General features: G+C 35.1%; 1 protein-coding gene across 1 annotated transcript; it reads left to right on the forward strand.

Moving 5' to 3' along the window:
- The first annotated feature begins 1,558 nt into the window (after positions 1 to 1,558).
- On the forward strand, positions 1,559 to 22,430 carry LOC120343266 (uncharacterized). The gene is made up of 27 exons (XM_078110419.1): positions 1,559 to 1,762; positions 2,491 to 2,578; positions 4,297 to 4,426; positions 5,097 to 5,209; positions 5,799 to 6,050; positions 6,540 to 6,672; positions 7,197 to 7,335; positions 8,212 to 8,359; positions 9,152 to 9,325; positions 10,018 to 10,053; positions 10,619 to 10,816; positions 11,256 to 11,333; positions 11,419 to 11,502; positions 12,099 to 12,185; positions 14,765 to 14,848; positions 14,923 to 14,997; positions 15,533 to 15,730; positions 16,128 to 16,205; positions 16,417 to 16,506; positions 17,388 to 17,477; positions 17,829 to 17,915; positions 18,215 to 18,277; positions 19,024 to 19,128; positions 19,686 to 19,802; positions 20,380 to 20,472; positions 20,811 to 20,921; positions 20,995 to 22,430. The coding sequence occupies exons 2-27, from the start codon at positions 2,513 to 2,515 to the stop codon at positions 21,100 to 21,102; spliced, it is 2,937 nt and encodes a 978-aa protein (XP_077966545.1). The 5' UTR covers positions 1,559 to 1,762; positions 2,491 to 2,512; the 3' UTR covers positions 21,103 to 22,430.
- The last annotated feature ends 351 nt before the right edge of the window (positions 22,431 to 22,781 follow it).

Below are 22,781 nucleotides of genomic sequence, written 5' to 3' on the forward strand. Positions count from 1 at the left end.
ATTGTTCAACTATAAAAGGCCGATATTGTATTTTAATCGAAAACAATAGACGCATTGGACCATATCTTCAAATACGGAACCTTTGCAGATGCCTGACTGAAAAATAAGCTTTAAAGCGAATGTTAGTTGGGGTTACGCGAGACTAACTCACTTTCCTTGCTGTATGCTTTTGCGTAAGTGGATCCGTATGCGTATGATGCAAGGATGCTGTAGTAAGAATAAAGATGACTATTCTATTTGATTCAAGGGTCTTGCTGCACACTAACTAAATGTATTTCGGTAACGTTTCGTTTGACTGAGGTAGCATATATACAGTGATACCTCGACAATTCAAAAATGCTGCGATACTCGAAACGAAAATTCGGTGATTTTTATAATCTAATCTTTATTATGCTTAATCTTCATTGTGTATGCTACGTACAGATTTAAACAATTATTGTAGTTTAGATACACGTTTTGTTAATATTTTGGGTATTTTCGAATGCGTAAGAAAGAATTAAAATAATTACCATTGTTTCTTATGGCAAAAAAGTTTCGGTTCTCGACCAAAAAGGTAATCGGTAATCGAACACCAATCCCGAACGAATTATGTTGGACTATCGAGGTATCACTGCACTTGTTTGTTTGTATTTACTTTGCCTTCTTGAGCAGACGTCGTTCGGATCAGATTTGCTTAGGCCATATCGTAAAAGCATAAGCCATCCACAAAGTATTTGTTTGCCTGTGCTCAGGTGATGAGATACCGGTGCGCACACGAATTTATTTGATCAAATAATCTTTTCAAGCTAAGATAATGTCAGTTCGTCAGTGGGTTGGTTACACAAAAGGCGTATTGTGTGTTGGCAGTCGAGGCCACTTACTATTTAAAGTGTTATATAGCAAGATCGTTTCGAAATAGCAGAATGACCGAGTCTTTGCCAACCGTTTTATAAGCGTTGAGGTAATTTATGTATCTTTAGTAGCTGAAGGAAAGCGAACATGGCTTTATGGCTTATTCGGTTACTTATATGAAATCTCTATCTTGTGAATTGAATAGGACAGAGGATTATATGCAGGGGTGTGTGTAAAGGCGACCATATGGGCAGGCGCCACGGGCAGCATGTTATAGGGGTGATTTTGTTGCTTATTTTGATAATTTAAATATTAATATTACAAACATTTCACTCCTACTTGGCCTTTAATTTATTTATTCTCGTATAACAACATCTATAATTTGTTCATCACTTAAAATATTTTTGAAGGCACAAGGGGATCAATATCAGAAACTCGCTCTTGGCAGCATAAAATTATTTCGACACGCCTCGGCGTACATATAACAATTATATATATTAAATGTATTTTTAAATCCCGAAACTTACAGGCAAAATTGCATTCTCATATATATACTGAAGATATTTATAGCTACTTATAGAATAACCAATCGTCTTCCAACTGGAACAAATTTTTTTCGATCGCAATTTTGAAATACCTGAATATCACCTGACCTCACAAATACCTGAATATCACCTGAACCTGACCTCTTTTATCGACGTTGTATTAAATATATTTTTATTTCAGAAATTATTCAGTATAGTTTACTATGATAAGCGCTCACAACAAGCAAAATGATCGTTTAAAAAATAGAAACCCATAAACTTACACACGGAAATGTGTAGTGGTGTTTACTATTACAAATACATAGAAATTGTGCGTTATGCCAGCTGAAATTTTATCGAAAAATAGCAGTTACATCATTAGAGAGAATCGGGAAATTGTTACCTCGGTAAGTGATGTTAAACGAGGAAGTCAACTTTTCAACTTTTCATGCGATTCAATTACAGAGTACCGATTTTTTGATTCAGTATGAGACAATAGACTCACTGGACCATACCTTCAAATAGAGGACCGTTGTAGATACCTAAATTCCATACTAAGCCTGGAAAGTTTGCATTTAATACTTAGCATATTTGTTGAGGCCGTAGTATTGAAATAAGTCCATGAAATAAGTCGAGTAACAGCTATTTTTTGGGTCGTGGCACCAAAAAGGATATGGTGTAATCATTATTAATTACGACGTCGAGTTCTTGTGAAATTCCACCACTCTAAATCTAAATGCTCTAAATCAGGGGTGTACAACATTTCTTGTCGGTGGGCCATATAACCATCTTCAGACATCTATCTGGGCCACCCAAAAAATTAGTTTTTCCATGTACACAACGAAATAAAAATACTAACTATGCTAAATTTTATTTATCCAACAATTTAGCGGGGCATTTAAAATTTCGAATTCTTGCATAGTTTGTTAACACCAGCTTTGATAGAAGTTGTAAACATGAACTGCCAGAATAGGATTTTGAGCTTGATAGGGAAAATATGAGTGTTAACAAGGGTCACACTAAATGGCTTGGTGGAACGTGTTGTGGCCCGCGGGCCGTCTGTTACACACCCATGAGTTTAATTATTCCAGTGATTAGATTTGGCTAATCTGTTGCCGCATTTAATTCATTCCAGATTTGAAAGATACACGTTTAAGATGACCAGCATCGGAATAGATTTCGGAACTTCTTATTGCTGTGTTGCTATACATCGCAATGGAAAGGTAATTCCATTAATTTTAAGCCTCTCTTTTATTAAATCCTCCACTCTTGTGCTTTCTATCATCCCAACTACTCTATTTCCTATCCATATTCCAACCACCTCACTTTCTGTTTTCTACAAACAAAAACAAATTAAATCGAGGATAATTCGTCGATTCGTCTGTCCTTATCCGCAAGCAAGTTATCACTATAGATCAGCGTTTCCCAACCTTTTTTGGTCGTGGACCCTGTGTGAATAATTAATAAAACCAAACAAAAGATTTTAACGAATTTTAAAATCGTAAATTCGCCGCAATTACGCGTTTGGTAAAAGAGCCGACTTTTTTAGTGTATAAATGGCATTTCTGTCGCACAATATTCAATCCATGACAACGACGAGAATTTAAAATGTTTTTCTACTTTACTTTAATTGTGTTCATGGTCACTCGCGGTTGCGTCGACTTATAATAAAAGCATTTCTTTTTTAGAATTCCACGGCAGTCTGCGAACATAAAAATTTTAGAATATATTGCCCGATTAAATTTAGTTTTGATACATATTTTTTGCGATCTTGTGAATTTTCATCGCTGTTAGAAAAATCCTACTATCTGCTATAAATTTTCAGAGAGTACAACTTGATTTAGTACAGTACTAATTAAATTATAATTAAAGCCTATAAATTAGTAAATCAAAAAAAAAAATACTCATTGTCTTGCTTTAATATAAATTTAATTGTGATCATTTTAATCTGCGGGTGAATTGACGCAATAAAAGCAATACTACTCAGCAAATATTATGACAATCCGTGGACACAAAAATGCGTGGTAAAGTGTCGGATTATATTTTGTTTTGATTCGTATTTTTTGTTTGAAGTCGACAAATCTGAGCTGTTCGCACAACAGTTACGGCGCTCCAGCACTGTACGTACCAATGTGGAGACAGTAAAGAAAAGAATCCTAAGAGACGTTGCGTTTTTAATCGTTTTTAATCGGTCGCGGATCATCATTAAACAAAACTTACGGAGTTCTCCGTTTCAAGTTTAGTATTTTGTATTGCCGCTTTTCAATTTGGAAAATTTCGGTTGCCACCATTGACACCTACCAGAAAAAAAAAATATTTTTCGTTGTTTGAGCTCGCGAGAAACACCACTTAGGTATCTATCCAAGCGTGTGCCGACTGTGTTTTCGTCGGAAATCCGCAAGTGAGTTGTAAAATACAATCATTTAATTAAGCGACATGCAAGTGACCTGTTACCAAATTTTCAAATATTAAATTGCTATTTTAATAGTTGAAAATTTGAATATATATAATCAGGCCTACTTAGTAACCAGTAATTATTGACTCGATTAATGTTATGTGAATGAACTTGCTTTTTCTGTTTTATGTAAATTCTAACGTAAATCATAACTTTGTTGGGGGCTAAGTTTTGCAAAAACGTTTGCGGCCCGCAGTGAATTTATGGCTCATTGCGGACTCATACAAACGCTCCGCGGACTCATTTGAGACCGCGGACTCGGGTTGAGAAACATTGCTATAGATTAACGCCCTCAGGCAAACACAACACTCGTTCTTTTTATTTTATAATATATATACAAATAAGCGGACAACTCGACTGTCTATTTACGGAGACGAGTTCTCTTTGTCGAGAAATCCGTCTCAAAAAGAAAATATCACTGTACTGTTATTACATAGTTGAAAAGCTGATTATATTTCAATAACGACGTTGTTTTACATCCTTTAGACGGAAGTGATACCTAATGAACATGACCAACGATTGACGTCTTCTTACATTGCATTTACTGAAGATGAACGCTTGTTCGGAGACGCAGCTCAGCATCAAACTCCGTTAAATTTAAAGAATACACTCTATCGTATGTAGCACTTAAGCTTGAATTTTTTACTCCGTTATTAAAAATATCGTAATGTATTTTTGCTTATTTTCTAGGCCAAATAAATATCCTACTTATAAAACTGACATGGGCAAACTACGGCCCGCGGGCTAAATCCAGCCTTTGGGTAATTCAATCTGGCCCGCCTGATGTTGCCACAATCAAACTGAAACCAAATTGTGATGTTTTAGATAAAAATAACTCAAGGAATTTGTTGAAATTGATTGCAATTAAATTTAGTTTCGTCACGAAGTTCATTGTTTTTCCACTTTTGCTTTGGTAACACTGTAAATATTGTTCAAAAAATGCAACTTTTTATGTTATAATTACATGGCCCGCCAGTCTAGGTTGAAAATTTTTTTTGGCCCCTGGTCCAAAAACCTTGCCCACCCCTGATACAGAGGACACTAGACATTGTCTGTTGAGGTGCAAGTTCGTTTTTGCTTTGTTTGCTTCCTACGACGGATCTGTATTTAGCAATTGATGCAAAGATGCTTGGACGAGATACTATTAGAGTGATAAACAAGAATAAAGCGATCTTTGTCGGAAAAGAGATCGCGTTTATAATACTTATAATACTAGTGATCAAAAATTCCTATATTTTGTTTTTATAACTTAATAAAAAGATAGTAAAGATAACTTTTTATTTCAGAAATTAAAAGTTTGGTTGGCCGAACAGTTGACGACGATATCGTACGAAAACATAAGAAATACTGGGGCTTTGACGTTATTCACAACTCTAGTAAAAATGAGATTAAAATTCCGGTGAGAAATATTGTAGTAAAGAAAACAGAAATACTTTTGCACCTATTAATAAATATAAGGTAACAATAACTAGCTTGGAAGAAAGATAGAATATTTTCCATCAAACTCCCGTATGCATTTTCATTGTAGAGAACAATTAACACTATATGTAGCGTCCTGGAGCTGAAATGAATTCAGATAGCGCTTGTTTTCATGCTGGTTGGTTTAATGATGAGAATTTTGCATAAACAGATATTTTCAATGTCACACGTAACTGAGACTTATTTTATGATATGAAAAACATTAAATAGGAGACTGAATTGTGATGAACGCAATATTGAAATCTTATATAATATACGTAAAATGGCACCCAAGGCAAAGTTTAAAAATGCGCCCCTTTCTCATTGGTTGACAGTTTTTGGTAACAGCTTTTGTTAAAATGTGTTTTGTTAAAACTTTTACGTTATTATTTAAATAAAAATGCAGATTTAATTATTTACAATTTTATTGAAACGTTTTACACCTAAACACAACGTCGCCCAGCATGGCACGGGCCATGGCTGTCGCACAAATGTACGTGTTATACTTGAATTCTTTATGATACTTTCAGATCACATTCAGAGGAAAGAATTTTGAACTAAATCCAGTGCAAGTCACTGCAATGATATTTGAAAACCTAAAAGAAATGGCGAATAATTACATCGGAGAAAAAGTTGATAATGCTGTTATATCTGTTCCGGTTTGCTTCAACAAGTTTCAACACAACGCTATTCGAGATGCAGGATTTGTGTCTGGGTTCAAGAATGTCGAACTTATAAAGGAACCTAGAGCCGCTGCATTAGCATTCTCAAGCAATCAAAACGTAAGTGAATAGTATGAGGTACCAGCTTTTAAGGGTAGGACGGGAATCTTGTTAGTTTACCCATCTTGTTTGTAGATTGGATCACGCATATTACATTACTGGTGTTAACCTATGTATAAATTTTAGAACTGGGAGTGGTAAACCGATTAACTATCTCGTTTGGTGAATAATTTCCAACGATACTGGGACAAGATCACGCGAAATTGCTTGGTACCATTGTGATGTATCCAGCTAAAATTGTAAATTATCGTGTCAAACGTTATGCTACAGTTAACCGGTTCATTTTACCCGGTTATTAAGGGTTAAAGGTGTTTCCTTGAAATTTTCAGCCTAAGTTACAAGGCATTACATCTTGCTGGAATAACCGCACGTTTTCTATACGACGCTCATACACGCGTTTCTCCCCAAATGCTCTCAAATGCTGAAACATCTCACCCACAATTTCATTTGTCTTCCCACTTTCAAAATTGTTCAAAATATAAATTTTAGAATCCAGCAAAACGTGTTGTTCTTATATTTGACATCGGAGCAGGGAAGTTCGATACCGGCATATATGATGTTGATGTTAACGGCGAAAGTATTAAGAGAGTATTGGGCGAAACAGGAAATTCCAGTTTTGGAGGTTGGACTATTTTGATTTGAAGTAAAATAAAAGAATTTTTCATACATAGTATATAAGCAATCGCTTGGGTTTCTACGGTGCTACCTACTTATCCTTCTTCTATGCTTTTGCGGGTAGTCCCGAAGTATGTGAACCAAGATGGCGGACACTGCATGGTAGCATGTGTACCAGATTAGGGTTAGACCATAATTCTAGATACGAATACTACGGGAGTCACTTGTTTAGTCCCCTAACTCGTAATAAAACTAAAATATTGGATAATGAAATTAAATTATTGCCTAACCCTAACCTGGTAAACATATTACGTTCCGGTGTACGCCATCTTGGTACTCCGGGAGTACCCTTTTGCGTTGGTAGATCCTTTTGCATTTAATGAAAGGTTGATGTATAGCAAGAGTGAGGTAACTATGAGATATGTTACGAAATTCGATGCAGAATTTGCAAAACGTTCTGCTTCAACGGTTGGACGAGTCCAACCAACAGTAAGACGTAGATAATAAAAATTTATCCATTCTGTGTTTTAGGTGATGATTTTGATTATGAATTGGTCGATTATATTTTACAAAGCGCTGGTAATATCACACCTGACAAAAAAGCAATCTACCGTTTAAAAAAAAGCTGTGAAAAAGCAAAGAAGAGTTTATCATCTGCAAAACGTGCACGGTATTTACTATTAATATACATTTACACCAGTGGTTCTCAAACTCTTTAGGCCTCGCCCCCCCCCCCCCCCCTTTTTAGAAAATGTCAAGTTTCGCTCCTCGTCTCAAAAATAACTAGCAAACAACAAGCTACACATAACAGATAGTAAGGCAAAAGTATGTTTTATTTAAAAACAAGTTGGAACTACGTGGATGGAATCGCAATCTCTAAACGATAAAAAATATAAATATTTAAAATAAGGTGGTCGATATCAAATCTAATTAGTTTCACGCCTCATCAAAAAATTCTATTCGTCCCCTTATGGGGCCGTTTGAGAACCCTTTTTTTTACACGATCATATTTTCAGGAAATTTTTAACACCACGCACTGGTCGTCTCATATTATAAGTGTTATTTTACAAACAACAATTACACTAACGCATTTGATGTAGCCAAACATCATGCGAATTGATATCTTACCGAGTGAGTACAACATTCAGCGCCTTGCTTGAGAAAAGCATGAAATTTTTGTCAGATCTCTGGGAGAGAGGATAGGGTTGGAGGGCGAAATCAAGGCCCAAAACTTACGAATTTTACCACGAATGAAAGAAACGGTTAAATAAAACGCCATTGAACGACATTCCCGTCACAATCAACCAATAATATCATTTATATGCTAAATCATGTAATAAAAAGTTTTTTATTTTATTTGGTCAGCCATTGCTGAACTGGAATGATTCTGCCCCTTCTAAACTATAGTAGTAGATTCCTACCTTGCTTGTGCAGAGCCTTGTTTGGAACGAAATACGTATAGATACGTCGTAAGGGTAATCCCGTTTTAGGTTTCTAAACAGGGACTTTTTAATTTTCTCAAATTCACTTAGTTTTATTTTTCAAGTCTTCAAATTGATCGTTTCGTCGGAGATGACTCTTACAACCAAGTCCTTATGGTTGATGAATTTGAAAAAGTCAGCTCGACAGAATTCGAAGAAATTGAAAAAGTTCTCTCAGATGTACTTAAAGTGGCAGATATAACAAAAGAGCAGGTATGAAATGTCGTTACATTTTAGCTGAATGTCGTTCTTCCACAGAACTACACTCCAGTTAATAAATGATATGAGCAACGCTTAGCGTTTATCTGTGTGTTCTAACTTTGCGTAATTGAAGCATATCGTTAATCAAATTTACTGATATCTTTGTTTTATTTAAAATATTTTTCGTCTCATCAGTGTAATGACCACGAAGTGGACCTATAAACTGTTTTACGGCATTTGTTATCAATCGGTGGGGCACGTCCCACAACAATGAGGGGGGGGGGGGCTTTTGGGGGTGTCGAAGACATTTTTTGAGGGGGTGTGAAGCTGATGAAAAATAAAAATATTTGTAAGATTTGTTCTTGCCGGCTTTATTTTGGATATTTACATTTCTTTGTTGCTTAGAGATATCGATTCCATCCACGTTGGGAATACTTTTTTTAAGCCCCCCTTATAGAATATGTCAAGTCTTGCGCCCCACTTCAAAGATAACTAATAAACAAAAAGCTACAAATGAAAAGTAGTAAAGCGAAGTCAGTTTTATTCAAAAACACGTTGGGAATACGCGGATTGAAAATAGATAATGCAGTAGTTGAAATTTCTAAAAAAAATTCAAATTTCATAAGGCGAACAAGATCAAATCTAACAAATATTTTTATTTTTAATTAGCTTCAGTAGTGAATTCCATATATGTGAAGTTCACAAAATACACGGATATATATTTAGTATTAAATATATTACTGAATGTATATAATCGATGTTATTAGAATAATTCTAATATCTGTGTAAATCATTCATTATTAGGTCAATGACATCGTTCTGGTGGGAGGATCGACACGAATACCAAAAATAAGGAAAAACCTCTCGGACTTTTTTGACGGAAAAACTCTAAATCAAACAGTTAATCCTGACGAAGCCGTAGCATGTGGTGCTGCTATTTATGCAGATAAATTTTTCAAAAACAGCGAAATAGAAGAGGTCCTATTTCATATTTAAAATCTCGATTTGGGTTGCTTTATTTTAAACATTGTATACCAGACAAATTATGACACAGGGTTTCCTGTTGTTTTTTTGATGTTACGGTTACTATATTTTACATTTAAAACGAATGCGTAGTCTTTGGCATAATAATAAATAAGCCAACTAGCCTACATACTAAGATGGACGATATGTCTTGAACTAATTTAGTGAAATGGTTAGAAAAGCGAATAACGCTCACTAGCTTTTAGCTTTTATCGGTTCTAATATTACATTCCATTATTTTGCAAGAATGTTCGTTAAGGTTAGAAGTCAAGTCGGGATAATATGTTTTGTGCCAAATATAATTTAGTGATGTACAACCTATTTAGTGGGAAGGGCTATGAGAGTTACTTTGATATGATTTGGTAAGAAATGTAGGTAGCGATCGCAGTTTTTCGCCCTAAGTTCCGATATTTTTTCATTTGACTCCGGGGTCCAGAGGGGTTCAAAATCAAAACACAATTTTGTTCTAATAACATAGTAATGCTTCCAACATTGTTGGAGACGAATTGTTGAAGCCTTTCAAAGTTGGAAGTAGAAATCAAGATTTCTTTCGATTGTGATATAATGAAGTTTCTCGATGGAAGTTTCTCTAATTTTGTGATGAATTTTGGTTCAAAAAAATGTAACCTTCGATTTTTTCATTCCAGGATCCCCGAACAAACAGCGATGACATCCGTAAAATGGTAATTCTATATATTTTAAAACTCAACATAGTAATCATTCAGTATCAAATTTGTATTCCGTTTATAGACCGCCTATGTCGTGTTGATTCGAATTTATGGGAGATTAGGCCAGGTGGTTAAAACATCAGGATCAACTAAGATGGCATGGGAAGTTGCATATCTTGGATTCAAATTCCATGCCCAACCCCAAAGTGTAGAAAAAATTGTAGACAATGCTGAATCTATCAAGTTCCGTTCCACACCGTGTTTACACGGAAATAAAACCTAGCCTGAATTTAAAAATGATTTTAACATAAGACCTTCTCTTGAAATAAGAGCTTAACGTGTTATTTATATGTAAATGGATATGAGTTTTCATATTTTGTATGTTTTAAAATCTCGTAATTCTCTACTTTGTTATTTTGTTTTGGATAAATGAAAATAAAATACATCCTCCAAAATAGGCCCTAGTGTTATTTTTCAGAATAAAGTGTCCTTGTTCAGAGCGAAATTTGCGAGCTAGTGTCATATAAAAAAAATATATTGATAAATCGGTTTCTCTATTAATTTAATATATTTCACTCAGATTCAACAAAATGCTGTATTTAGCAAAGAAGATGCAGATTTAAGGTTACTAAACGAAAAAAGAAACGAATTAGAAAATTATATCTATCGTGTCAAACAAAACGTCGAATCAAGCAGCAACAATAAAATTAATCGCGAAGAAGCAAAAATATATCTTGAAAACTGCGATAATACATTGATTTGGCTTGGCGATAACCAGGTAGAGCGATCCTATATCTAACCTCCTAGATCAATGGTTTCCAGTCATTTTCGGCTTATTCCTTCCTCCGCATATTTTACATCTCTTTATTCCTCCCTCACCGTGTATTACAACTAGGTTTGCTGTCCTATCTTTATTAGCTGTTTGAATAGTTCCTGTGTATTCATGTGTTATATGTGTATTCATGTGTGCATGAATATTTAATACAATAAAACTAAATAAGGGAACTATTTTATTCAAACACTACACCGATACAAAGTAATATTTATGTATTTCATCCCTCGAAAATCCTCCGCTCTTACCCTTGGGAAGGGATTTTTTTTCTGGTTATGAAATGCTGTCCAAGATCAAAAGTTATAAAGCAGTCAATCGACTCATTCTAATCATTTTCGTATTCTGAAGTTTTCTATTGTTATAAAGTATCACTCTATTGTCTAAGGATGCCGCTATCTTGGATGAAGTGGAAAGGCGGTTAAACAACCTAAAACATGCAGTTGAAGGCTTACAACAACCTAAGGTATGAATTAAGACAAATTCAATAGTGACAATTCTGTTGAAAACGTATCTTTATTATTTAGGTTTTAAATTTTTTTTATTTTCAGAGGCCAAATCAAGAAGACAAGGTACCCCAACTTACTGAACAAAAACAACTTTCAGAACAAAAGATAGAAGATGAACTTAAAAAGGTCAGACTTTGTTAAATACCAGTACAAGCGAACAATAGGCATTTTTTTCTTACTCGCTCTTAAGTCCCCGAATACCTTCTTATATAATCAAGTCAAAATCTAAGCCAAAAGTATCAACATGGAGAGCTCCTTTGGTAAGTAATTAGTAATTGGAAAAACGTAAAAAGTTAGTAGATTGTAGAGCAGTGGTCGTAACCTACGGCTCGTGGGCCATATCCAGCCAGCGGAGTAAAATAATCCTGCTTCACTGAAATTTAGAGACAAAACGGCGGCTGCGAATTTAACTATAATTAAGCTTTATATTCTATACGCTCGAGGAGCAGATCATTGAGCATGGAGTTATATTATGTTGTTGTTGTTCTTATTATTGTTCTTCTTTTTAATTTTTTTCAAAAAATATGGGCGGCCCGCCAAGATTTGCAACTCTTAATTTTGGCCCGCGAGTGACAAAAGGTTTCCGACCCCTGCTGCAGAGTATCGTATATACAGAAGTATAGCTCTTGAGATTTTTATCAGGAAAAACATGAAATATACCTCTTGTATTTTACGTTTTTCACAAAATAATTAAGATAGTGTAATCTATTTTTCATTTTTAGGGAGAAAAGTCAAAACCCGCAAAAGGCACATCTACACCCGAAAAACAATTTCAAAACAACTCCGAAAAGAAAACAACTTCAACGAAGGTTGTTGAAATCGGTTATCTTTCTTTTGGCTCGTTTTATGTTTTATAAATTTTCTACTTTTACAATAAGGTTATAATATATTGCCACATTTTCTATTTTATCGGAGAATTGCGGTTTTAATATTGGTGAAAATATCTCTCTAAACTCGTGTAAAACTTATAACTTTGTTAACTAATTTAGTTCGTCTATTTTACATCAAGTTGTGTAAAGGAACTAAAACCTATGGGCAGGGGGTATATTCACTTGGCTAACACAGGCAGTCCCCGAACTCGAAATAGAGATAAAAGAAGAAAAACTGGAATAAAATATGGCCCAACCCTAGCCTGGTACACACACTACGGCAGTACCCAGTCTTCGACGTGGCCGTAGAATAGGGATGGGCAATCTTTTTCGGCTCGCGTTCCAGAATCGGCTCAATTTAATGACAAAATTATTCCGCGTGCCGAGCAAAATTTTTGAGAACAGACTACTCATTATTAAAAGTATATGTGAAGTGCTTCTACTGTAAATAAAAGGTAGTACCAAAAAACAGCTGTAATTAAAGTTTAATAAACCTTTTACGCATCTGATGCCATGAACTTTATATTTTTTCGAAATCATTTTATAGCAGTAAGTTAGCAAGTAACTCTAACCAACGTGCGTTGTACAACCTCATGAAACAAGTAGAAATGAAGAAAAGTGGTGGCACAGTATATTACGTAATAATGTAGTCAAACGAGATAGCGATCAGAGACTGCGGATTATCGATCTAGCGGCGCATATCCTTCGCTTCTGCTCAATAGCGACACCGCGTGTCCCATCACTGATTAAAAAATAATTCGCTAATTATGCGACATAATTCATCCAAAATCAATAGGCTTCTGGTATGATGAATGCACATGCAAAATTTGGAGCAGAATTAACCACGCGTTCGTGAGATATCGCGTGCATCTAACAGACAAACAGACAAACAGACAAACAGACAAACAGACAAACAGACAAACAGACAAACAGACAAACAGACAAACAGACAAACAGACAAACAGACAAACAGACAAACAGACAAACAGACAAACAGACAAACAGACAAACAGACAAACAGACAAACAGACAAACAGACAAACAGACAAACAGACAAACAGACAAACAGACAAACAGACAAACAGACAAACAGACAAACAGACAAACAGACAAACAGACAAACAGACAAACAGACAAACAGACAAACAGACAAACAGACAAACAGGCAAACAGGCAAACAGGCAAACAGGCAAACAGGCAAACAGGCAAACAGGCAAACAGGCAAACAGGCAAACAGGCAAACAGGCAAACAGGCAAACAGGCAAACAGGCAAACAGGCAAACAGGCAAACAGGCAAACAGGCAAACAGGCAAACAGACAAACAGACAAACAGACAAACAGACAAACAGACAAACAGACAAACAGACAAACAGACAAACAGACAAACAGACAAACAGACAAACAGACAAACAGACAAACAGACAAACAGACAAACAGACAAACAGACAAACAGACAAACAGACAAACAGACAAACAGACAAACAGACAAACAGACAAACAGACAAACAGACAAACAGACAAACAGACAAACAGACAAACAGACAAACAGACAAACAGACAAACAGACAAACAGACAAACAGACAAACAGACAAACAGACAAACAGACAAACAGACAAACAGACAAACAGACAAACAGACAAACAGACAAACAGACAAACAGACAAACAGACAAACAGACAAACAGACAAACAGACAAACAGACAAACAGACAAACAGACAAACAGACAAACAGACAAACAGACAAACAGACAAACAGACAAACACACGAACAGACGAACAGACGAACAGACGAACAGACGAACAGACCAACAGACGAACAGACAAATACCTATCAACATACTTACCGATCTAAAGATCGATATGTAATAAACAAACACCTAGTTTCATCAGATTATTCAGAGTCTTGAACCATTTTTTTCTGAAGAAAAATGATCTCATTTCCGAGGCCTCGCTCGCGTGCCGAATAAATGGCCTCGCGTGCCAGGGGTTGCCTACCCCTGCTGTAGAACCTAGTTATATTTTATGTGCAGATCATGTATAAATTGTTAATCACACAAATATTTAGCTTAAAAGCTTGAAGGTTTGTTATAACAACCTAAGATATTTCCCACAAGCAGAAAGCTTCTAAAACCTTCTGGACATTGGCAACGTGGTCTATCTTAATTTAATAATATTTAGCAAAGAAGTTGAAAAAAGACGGCTATTAAATGAAACATTAAGATATTTTTATTATAACAATGAATGGTACTCATGTAGCATGTGAACAACGATGGCGGACACCGGAACGTAGTAGGCTACGAGTACCAGGTTAGGGTAAGCCCATTATTTCGGGTACAAATACTACGGGAGTCACTTGGCTAGTCCCCGAACTCTTAATATGACTAAAATAAGAAAAAGTGGAATAAAATTTTGTCCCAACCCTAACCTGGTAAACATACTACGCTCCAGTGTCCGCCATCTTGGTTCACATACTACGGCAGCGTCCAATGAATTCATGCTGATGTATTTCATTTGTCAGGGTGCCGCTTTACCTAATGCGAATAAACGGGTTTCGGAACCAGAAAGAATAGAAAGTTCAGCCGAAAGCAAAAGTCTACCTGAGGTATGAATTTAAAAATTCAATCATGAAGATTTGTTAAAAACTAAATTTACAATTTTTATTTTGTTTTTATTCAGACGACAAAACGTACAAACAAAAGTACTGTGCAACATTACGAGCCGAAGAAAGAAGATATGCATAAGAATAAAAAGGTTGGATTTAGACAGAATAACACGGGATATGTACACTCGGTCATATTTTTTTCTGTTCACTTTGAACTGCTTGCTATCAATTTATAGATATATTGAATTTTATCTTTCTAATGGATCATTTCATTATATTTTGTATGAACTCACTAACGCTTTTTGATCTAATATTTCCTATTCCATTTTCTTGCAATTGTGTGTTTTTGCAATTCTATGCCTAACCGGGAAATAAGACCGAGTCTGAATTTTAAAATAATTAGGATTTAATCCCTCCTCTAATTAAAATTAGACCTGAACGTGGTATTTATAGGTAAGTGGATATGGGTTTGTATATTTGGAAATCACGTAATTCTCTACCTCATAATTTTGTTTTTGGTAAATGAAAATAGGAGCCATCCCTTAAAAATATGATCTAGTGGTATTTTTCGAGAGAAAATTAAAAAAGGATTTTTTCCTATTTTGGGGGAAACACGGTACTAATAAATTTTGGCACATTACATATGAGTGAATACCAGTTACTAATTTTAATATATTTCACCAGATTCAACAAAACGCTATATTTAACCAAGAAGATGAAGATTCACGGTTACTTACCGAGAAAAGAAACGAATTAAAAAATTATATCTATCGTGTCAAACCAAACGTCCAAACAAGCAGCAACAATGAAAATAATCGCGAAGAAGCTGAAAGATTTTTGAAACACTGCGATAAAACATTGATCTGGCTTAACAAACGTCAGGTGAAGCGTTCTTGGTTACAATATCTTCTAGAATCATTTTTTTTTCGTCAAATTCCTCCTATTATATATTTTCTACATATTCCTCCTATGTGTCACAATTCTGTTTCCGTTTGCTGTCCGGTCCTGTCTTTATTACCAAACTTTTAGCTAACTCTGCGCACAACTTGCACTCAAGATTTTGTACAGTTTGATTAGTCTAAAAATTGTGCATGCATATTTTTTACTGTGACACTAAATAACTAAATTATTTTATCTTAACATTACAACGAATACAAAGCAATATTTATGTATTCCCCCCCCCCCAAAAAAAAAAAAAAATCCCCTTCTAAAGGACTCATTCTAATCATTATTTCTATTATTTTAAAGTATCAGTCATTGCTTCTTTTATTTATTTTAGGATGCTGCTAACTTGAATGAAGTAGAAAGGCGGTTAAACAACATAAAACGCGCATTTGAAGGCTTACAACCTTCCAAGGTATTATTTAAGACAAATTCATTGGTAACAGTTTTGTAGAAAACGTAGCTTTATTATTTAATATGCAATTTTTATTCTTATTCAGCCTCCTTGCATTATAAGCATACGGATCCACTAACGCAAAGCACTGAAAAAGGAGTGGGAGTTAATCTTGCGCAACCTCTAATACTGACAGTTGTATTATTTAAGTTTCAAATTATTTAATTTTCAGCGGCCAGATCCAGAAGACGAGGTACACAAACTTACCGAACAAGAACAACTTTCAGAACAAAAGATAGAAGATGAACATGAGATTAAAGAGGTCAGACTTAGTTAAATACCAGCCTCTTAGGCCTCATTTTTCCTGCTCGCCTTGGACACATCCAATACCTTTTTATAAATATTCGTTTTTTTTTTATCCAATTTGTCATCAACAATATCTCCTATTCGCCCAAGGCTGTTATTGGATCTCCGCTATAGTAGACCCTTATTGTCAGTCGTTATGTATGTCTGTGTGTCTAGCTGTAGCGTCTAAAAGGTTGGGACTATCTGGATCTGGGTCATCCTTTTCACCCTAGTGAGTTGCGTTCCACTGAAAGTCCGGATTGGTGTTACGTTTCCATTTCACCAGCAAAATATCGCCGATTTTGGGGAAATTTCGAATTTACTAATATTTTATCACCCCTTTCTCGATAAATATTTCGAAAATTAAAGTTTCGACAACGCTACATTCCGAAGAAGGAAATTCTCTTTCGAACAAGCCATTCTTGATCTCGATAATCCATAAACTGGGGAAGACTTGGGAAGTTTAGTGTACATGTTCTAGTTATCAGTCACAGTTTATCTGAACACGTATGCAAGAATTCGGACTAGTCGAGCAGCGCTCCAAATAAACTGGCAGTTTCGCTAAAACGGTCACCCGCTTTCGTATTTAGCGCACTTTTGAGATGATGGTAACGGATTGCTGGAGTGAGAGCCGCTGAACGCCTACCGACTTGTGACTGTTTTAGTAAGTTTACATAATTGTCCGCCGACAATATATACCATTTTCCTTCACATTGACTTCGTGGTATTTTGTATTGAGAGTTTCAGTAGCTCTTGCCCTCTCCGTGCTTGGCCATCGACCACCTTTACTTCTAAGTGAGTGCGTGATACTTTTGAGCATCTATTCTTATATAAAACATAAGTTAAATTTTTTTGCAGCCAGTATCAGTGCCAAGCGTAAGTGCAGAAAAAGTTGGCATGAATCAAAGTCAGCATAAATCAAAAGTAGCTGCACGAAGACATCCTTTGGTGAGTAATTCGTGATGCACAAAACGTGTAAATTTAATAGGCTGTAATAGAAAAGTTTTGCTCAGCAGCATCATCGAGTTTTGTATACAGAGATGTCCGAAAAGTTTCTCCCGATTTTATAGTAATAACACTTGTAACTTTAAATAAATTTATTGGACGATAAATGAGAATTACAACATCCAACATCTATAACGTCCTATCCAATATAGGTTGACTATAAATATTTTTACAATTCAGAAAAAATTATCATTTGATTATAAAGACTCGAGCATGGGCAAAGTGGTTTTCATCCAACCAGGGTCTTATTGTGATGATTTTCTTATAAAGCGCGATATATATTTCCTTTTTCAGAGTGCAAAGTCAAAAGGCGTGAAAGACAAGGTTATACCCGGAAACTCACAAGTTCAGTCAAACTTCGAAGCGAAAACTTCAACGAAGGTTGCAATCAAATTGATTCATTTTATTTTTATTTTGGTTACGTATCTTCCTTGTACGTCTGTGCTTTTTAGATCTTTAATTTGTGAATATTTTAATATTATTAATATTTTTATCAGCAAATTGTGGCGATACTACAGGTAGCTTCGCAAGACATCTGTTGGATAAAATACAATTGTTTTTCTAAATTAATATATTGTTATAATTTTTTGTTCCGTAAAATAGATGAAAGAATGCGGTCACTAAACGATTTAAAAAATATTATTATGAAAAAGTTTTAATGTACTATTTCTTTTTTAAAGGATGCTGCTTTAGGTAAACTGAATAATCGATTGCTAGGAAGAGACAACCCACAGCAACCCAAGGTATGATTGTAAAATTCAGAATTCAAAAATTCAAATTCATTTGAAAAGATTTCTTGGCATCCCTTTAGACTATACAAATAGTATTATAGTTCTATCTGTTGGATTTCTGCGTGCCTAACTCCTTATTCTTCTTCAATGCTTTTGCGCCGATGGGTCAGTATGTATAAAATGCAAGGATGGTGTAGTATTCTATTCTTTCATGTCTGATGAATGTTTTTGCTCAGATGAAACGTTGAAATATATTTGTGTTTGTGCGCAACAAGACTATAAAATTCATTGTAATAGTCTAATAGTTTTTTGAAATTTTTACCCATGAAAGATCACATAGAATATATTTTCAGTATGTTATAATTAAATTTCTTAACTGAAATAAATAGAAATCCATCAACAGAAATAGCGTCCTGTTTCCTCATCTTCATGTCTTTTAATTCCTCAATCTGCATCCTTAAATGAAAGATTCATTTTAACTTGAAATTTATTTCCTGTTTTATGAATTACTGCTCGCACTCGCCCTGAACAAGGATCTGCACATGAAACCCTGACATGTGTAAGCGGCTAGGCTTTTGTAGAAGCAAAAATATTTCAGTGAAAAACATGTTTCGCATAACACTTCTATCATTCCTTAGTTAAATATTTCAAAACTTCGAAACTGAGTAACTCACACACCAATCGCTTGGCCATCGCGACCATGTCTGCTCATGTCGTTCATTTTCTATGAATATAATTCTTATGATATTTATCTATAGGCAAATCCTGCTAAAATTGGAAATACTAAGAAGAACGCAGCTCGCGTCCAAACTCCGGTACTGAATAATATTGTACTTTCGGGAAAACTATGCGAAAAACTTTCTGTAAGTAACCTTATACAAAGTAACAGCTGGTTTTACTATTATTTTTAAATTCTAATGACAGAGCTATATGATATGTAGAAACTTGTTATAGCTTGGAATAGTTAATTTTGAGAAGGTGAAGACAACAGATTCGAACTAGAGGTCCTTACCAGTCATAGAAATATTTTACAAACATTGTCAGAACTGACACCGCTAGGCTTTTTGTAATATATCATATTGTATACTGTATATATATATTGCTAATTCACTCCTTTTGATCCAGGCAAAGCCCTGTACAGCTGCTAATAACTAACGGCATGTAAGAAGTCAGATCTTTTGACAAAAACACAATCTTAGCATTTGGTTATTGTAATTTGTTACACACCGGATTAGTTGTGGACGTGGGATTTGAAACCCAGATGTGTAACTTGCGATGACGACCTAGTTTAAAAAAGTCTAGCGCTCTAATTACTGAGTCATTACGAATTGGTATTAATTTTCAACTGGTTACTCAAAAGAGAATTCCAATAAATAATGCAGAAATATTTTCAATTACAATCTCTATTTATTATTTACAGCAAAAACAATTACCCGCCACCAATATTCAACAACACCACGGCAAAAATACGAATCAATATCAATTGAATCCTCCTTACCCGGTATTCTCCCCTGAAGGCGTGAAAATTTCCGTCAAAGTAAGCCGCTCTATTATTACCTCACGAAATAAGGAAAGCCTCAAAACTTCTAAGATTCAAATTGGGATTACTAGAAAATATTGATGTTATTGTCGACAGTCGATTGATGACAGTCGTAATAGAACTGAAATAAGGAAAATCGTATAAAATTTCGATCTAACCCTAACCCTAACCTGGTACACATTCTACGGGAGTACCCATTTCTTAATATATTCATGCCATGTGCACCCTATTTCAAGTCATTTATCTAATGCCCAACAGATACAGACATATATCATCTATAAAACTGTTCGGCCCTGAGACGCTGGATTCGATATAGACTTATAGAGAGAGCATCAGTGATTCATGAAATCACTATCGCACTAACGTTTCGGGAAATTTTGAAGCGGCCAAGCGCTCTATATTAAAATTTCATAACTATAAAAACAAAATAAAACTACTAAATTCACTACTTCACAAAAATCCATCCCACAAAGATTCAAGAAGTTCAAAGTCTTTCCTATTCGTACTATGAGCTTCTAGTCTATCGTATAAAGTATGTTTCATAGAAATCTACAAATATAAATTGTTAATGTAGGGAAGAAAGATGGGGACAGAGAGATCTAAACCATCAGCAACATCGACGCCATTGAGAAATGATGCAGATTACGATAAAAAACGCGATCGACAGGTTTGTGGATTAATATTTTATAGTTTTATTGACTGCAGTAAGGTGTCGTTATTTCAATGAGATTTTCACAATTTTTTAAACCAATAATCTAACCAAGATGCAACTGATATGTAAGGAGCTACTGGTTATATCTGTTTTTGTATCGGTCCGGCATATAGTCTATTAAATTTATAAAAATAGGAAAGGCGATGGGGTTTCCACTCGAGATCTTTTAAATTGTTTTTAAATTACTTACTTTAGTTCTTTTCTTTGTTTGAGAATAATTTGGTAAAAATTATTCTTCCTTTTTTACATTTAACATGTTGCAGCTATTAAACAAACTTGACATTTACAATTAGGATCTGGAAATTCTCCTTACCGATATCGAAAAAAAGTATGATCAGTACAATGCGGCAGAAAAGCGAAATCTTTGGGATGGATGCAACCAGGCTAGAATCTTGCTCGAAAACGTAAGACGACGTCGAATTTATTTCAAGTTTTGACAACACTAAACTATACCTCATCGTTGTCTTATTGCTTCAGAAAAAACGAAAGGAGTTCACAGAAAAGTGGAACAAACTCCACAAAGCTTGGCAAATTGTCGAAAAAAAGTACTCAAAACCGCGACCATCTTCTGGATGGAGAAAATAACGATCGTACTTGACAGAGCTCCCAAGTTCTAATAACATATGCTATTCAGTAAACGAACAAGTTTGTACACTATGTGGTTTCATGATCGAAAACGACTACAAGGATAGGATACGTGCACATGCTAATATGTGACGCCTCAGCTAATGTATAATTAAAAGCAGGGCCGGATTTACCATTAGGCAAAGTAGGCGGAAGCTTAGGGGCCTTGAAATCTAATTTTGAACCATTCAGATAATAATGGGTGCACCAAATATTTTCCGTTGAATTAAAGGATAAAAATTAAGTAAGTTCGAAAAACTGATTTTGTCTAAATTTGGAAATCTCCACCCATTAACCTTTAAAACATATTATGCTAATTTAGACTAATTAGACAGTTTTTATGAAGATAATTGAAATCTCATATTTCACTCAATGGCATAGCCTAGGTAGGGCCTCTCATTGTCTAAATTCGGTAAAAGTATGATGATAACAAATTGTTTTTTTCTTTCCGACAATAGTCGAGGTAAATTTCCCAATTTTATTTATTGAAGCCATATTTTTTTCAACGCAATTGTGACATATAACTCTTTTCTGTAGTGAGTTATTGATGAAAACGTGTTTTTTTATTGTGTGTGAACGCTCAGTAATCTGCCTGAGTGATGTATTCTATGTTTTCAGTAATTTATGTGTCTGGAAGACCTAATATAATAAGGAAGTTACATACAATTTTATATCACCTGAGTATTCGATATTCGATTCGATTCGAAAAAAATATTCGATTCGATTCCGAAATCATCAGGTATTCGAAAATGCCCAGCCCTAGTCCTAGGCCTTCCTTCAAAATTTCAACAACAGGTTCTCAGTTGTATCTAACTCACTAACATAGGTTCCCTCAGAAAAACACGCCGGATCTATAGCTTCAAAATCAAGAGCGGGTTGGCTGTTTTCACAAATGCCACAACAGGGCTTATCCGGACAGGTTTATGCATTTTAAGGCATAATTGAGCAGAAAGAAGGATATTTCACTAAAAGTTAGACAGGAAAATAGGAATGATAAAGTCCGCGCGGTAGCAATAATTGCCCATACTATCCTTAATGTTAATTTAGGAGAGCTAGCAAATTAAAGACATTGTTTTATTTATAGTCGGTTTTGTGGTAATTCTATCAAGTATATGCAGTTGTATGATCTTTTGGATGATTTGTAACCGAATAACGATGTTACCTCGGTCCGAAAGTTGGGCGGTACATAGCGATCTATTTGCTATTTGTGCTTGTATAAATACTTCCTAGCTAAACTGCAATTTGTATAAGAGTGAAATATTGCACAAGCATAGCAACGCCTGGATTATTTTTACAAGCTTACTCGTTCCTTTCGCTACGAAATAGGTCGTGTACTGTCATCCACTGTCATCTAACGATGCGTTAGGAGGTACTATTATTTGAAAGGCCATTTTATACACTCTGGATGAGGTAGTGCCGTGAGACTTGAACCCAAGATGGTTAATCTGCTATTCCAACGCAGTTGCGTTTACGCTCGGCCATCGCGCTGCCCCCTTTGAAATTTATGCAATCTCTGACACAAACCCAATTATTGCTACTATTCTGTATGCTGATGTCTATTTAAATAAAATATTATGAAAGATCTCAAATTGGAAAGTGCCGACATACAGGAGATCTTTAAATATCATTCTGTGGTCGTA

The sequence above is a fragment of the Styela clava genome, chromosome 3 (assembly GCF_964204865.1).
Source record: "Styela clava chromosome 3, kaStyClav1.hap1.2, whole genome shotgun sequence".
Classification (NCBI taxonomy): domain Eukaryota; kingdom Metazoa; phylum Chordata; class Ascidiacea; order Stolidobranchia; family Styelidae; genus Styela; species Styela clava.

What these genes read in the sequence shown, in the direction of transcription:
- LOC120343266 (XM_078110419.1), top strand. Translation starts at nt 2,513, where the DNA reads ATGACCAGCATCGGAATAGATTTCGGAACTTCTTATTGCTGTGTTGCT. An exon ending in CTATACATCGCAATGGAAAG is followed by an intron (nt 2,579 to 4,296) that starts GTAATTCCATTA and finishes TACATCCTTTAG; the next exon opens with ACGGAAGTGATACCTAATGA. An exon ending in CATTCTCAAGCAATCAAAAC is followed by an intron (nt 6,051 to 6,539) that starts GTAAGTGAATAG and finishes TATAAATTTTAG; the next exon opens with AATCCAGCAAAACGTGTTGT.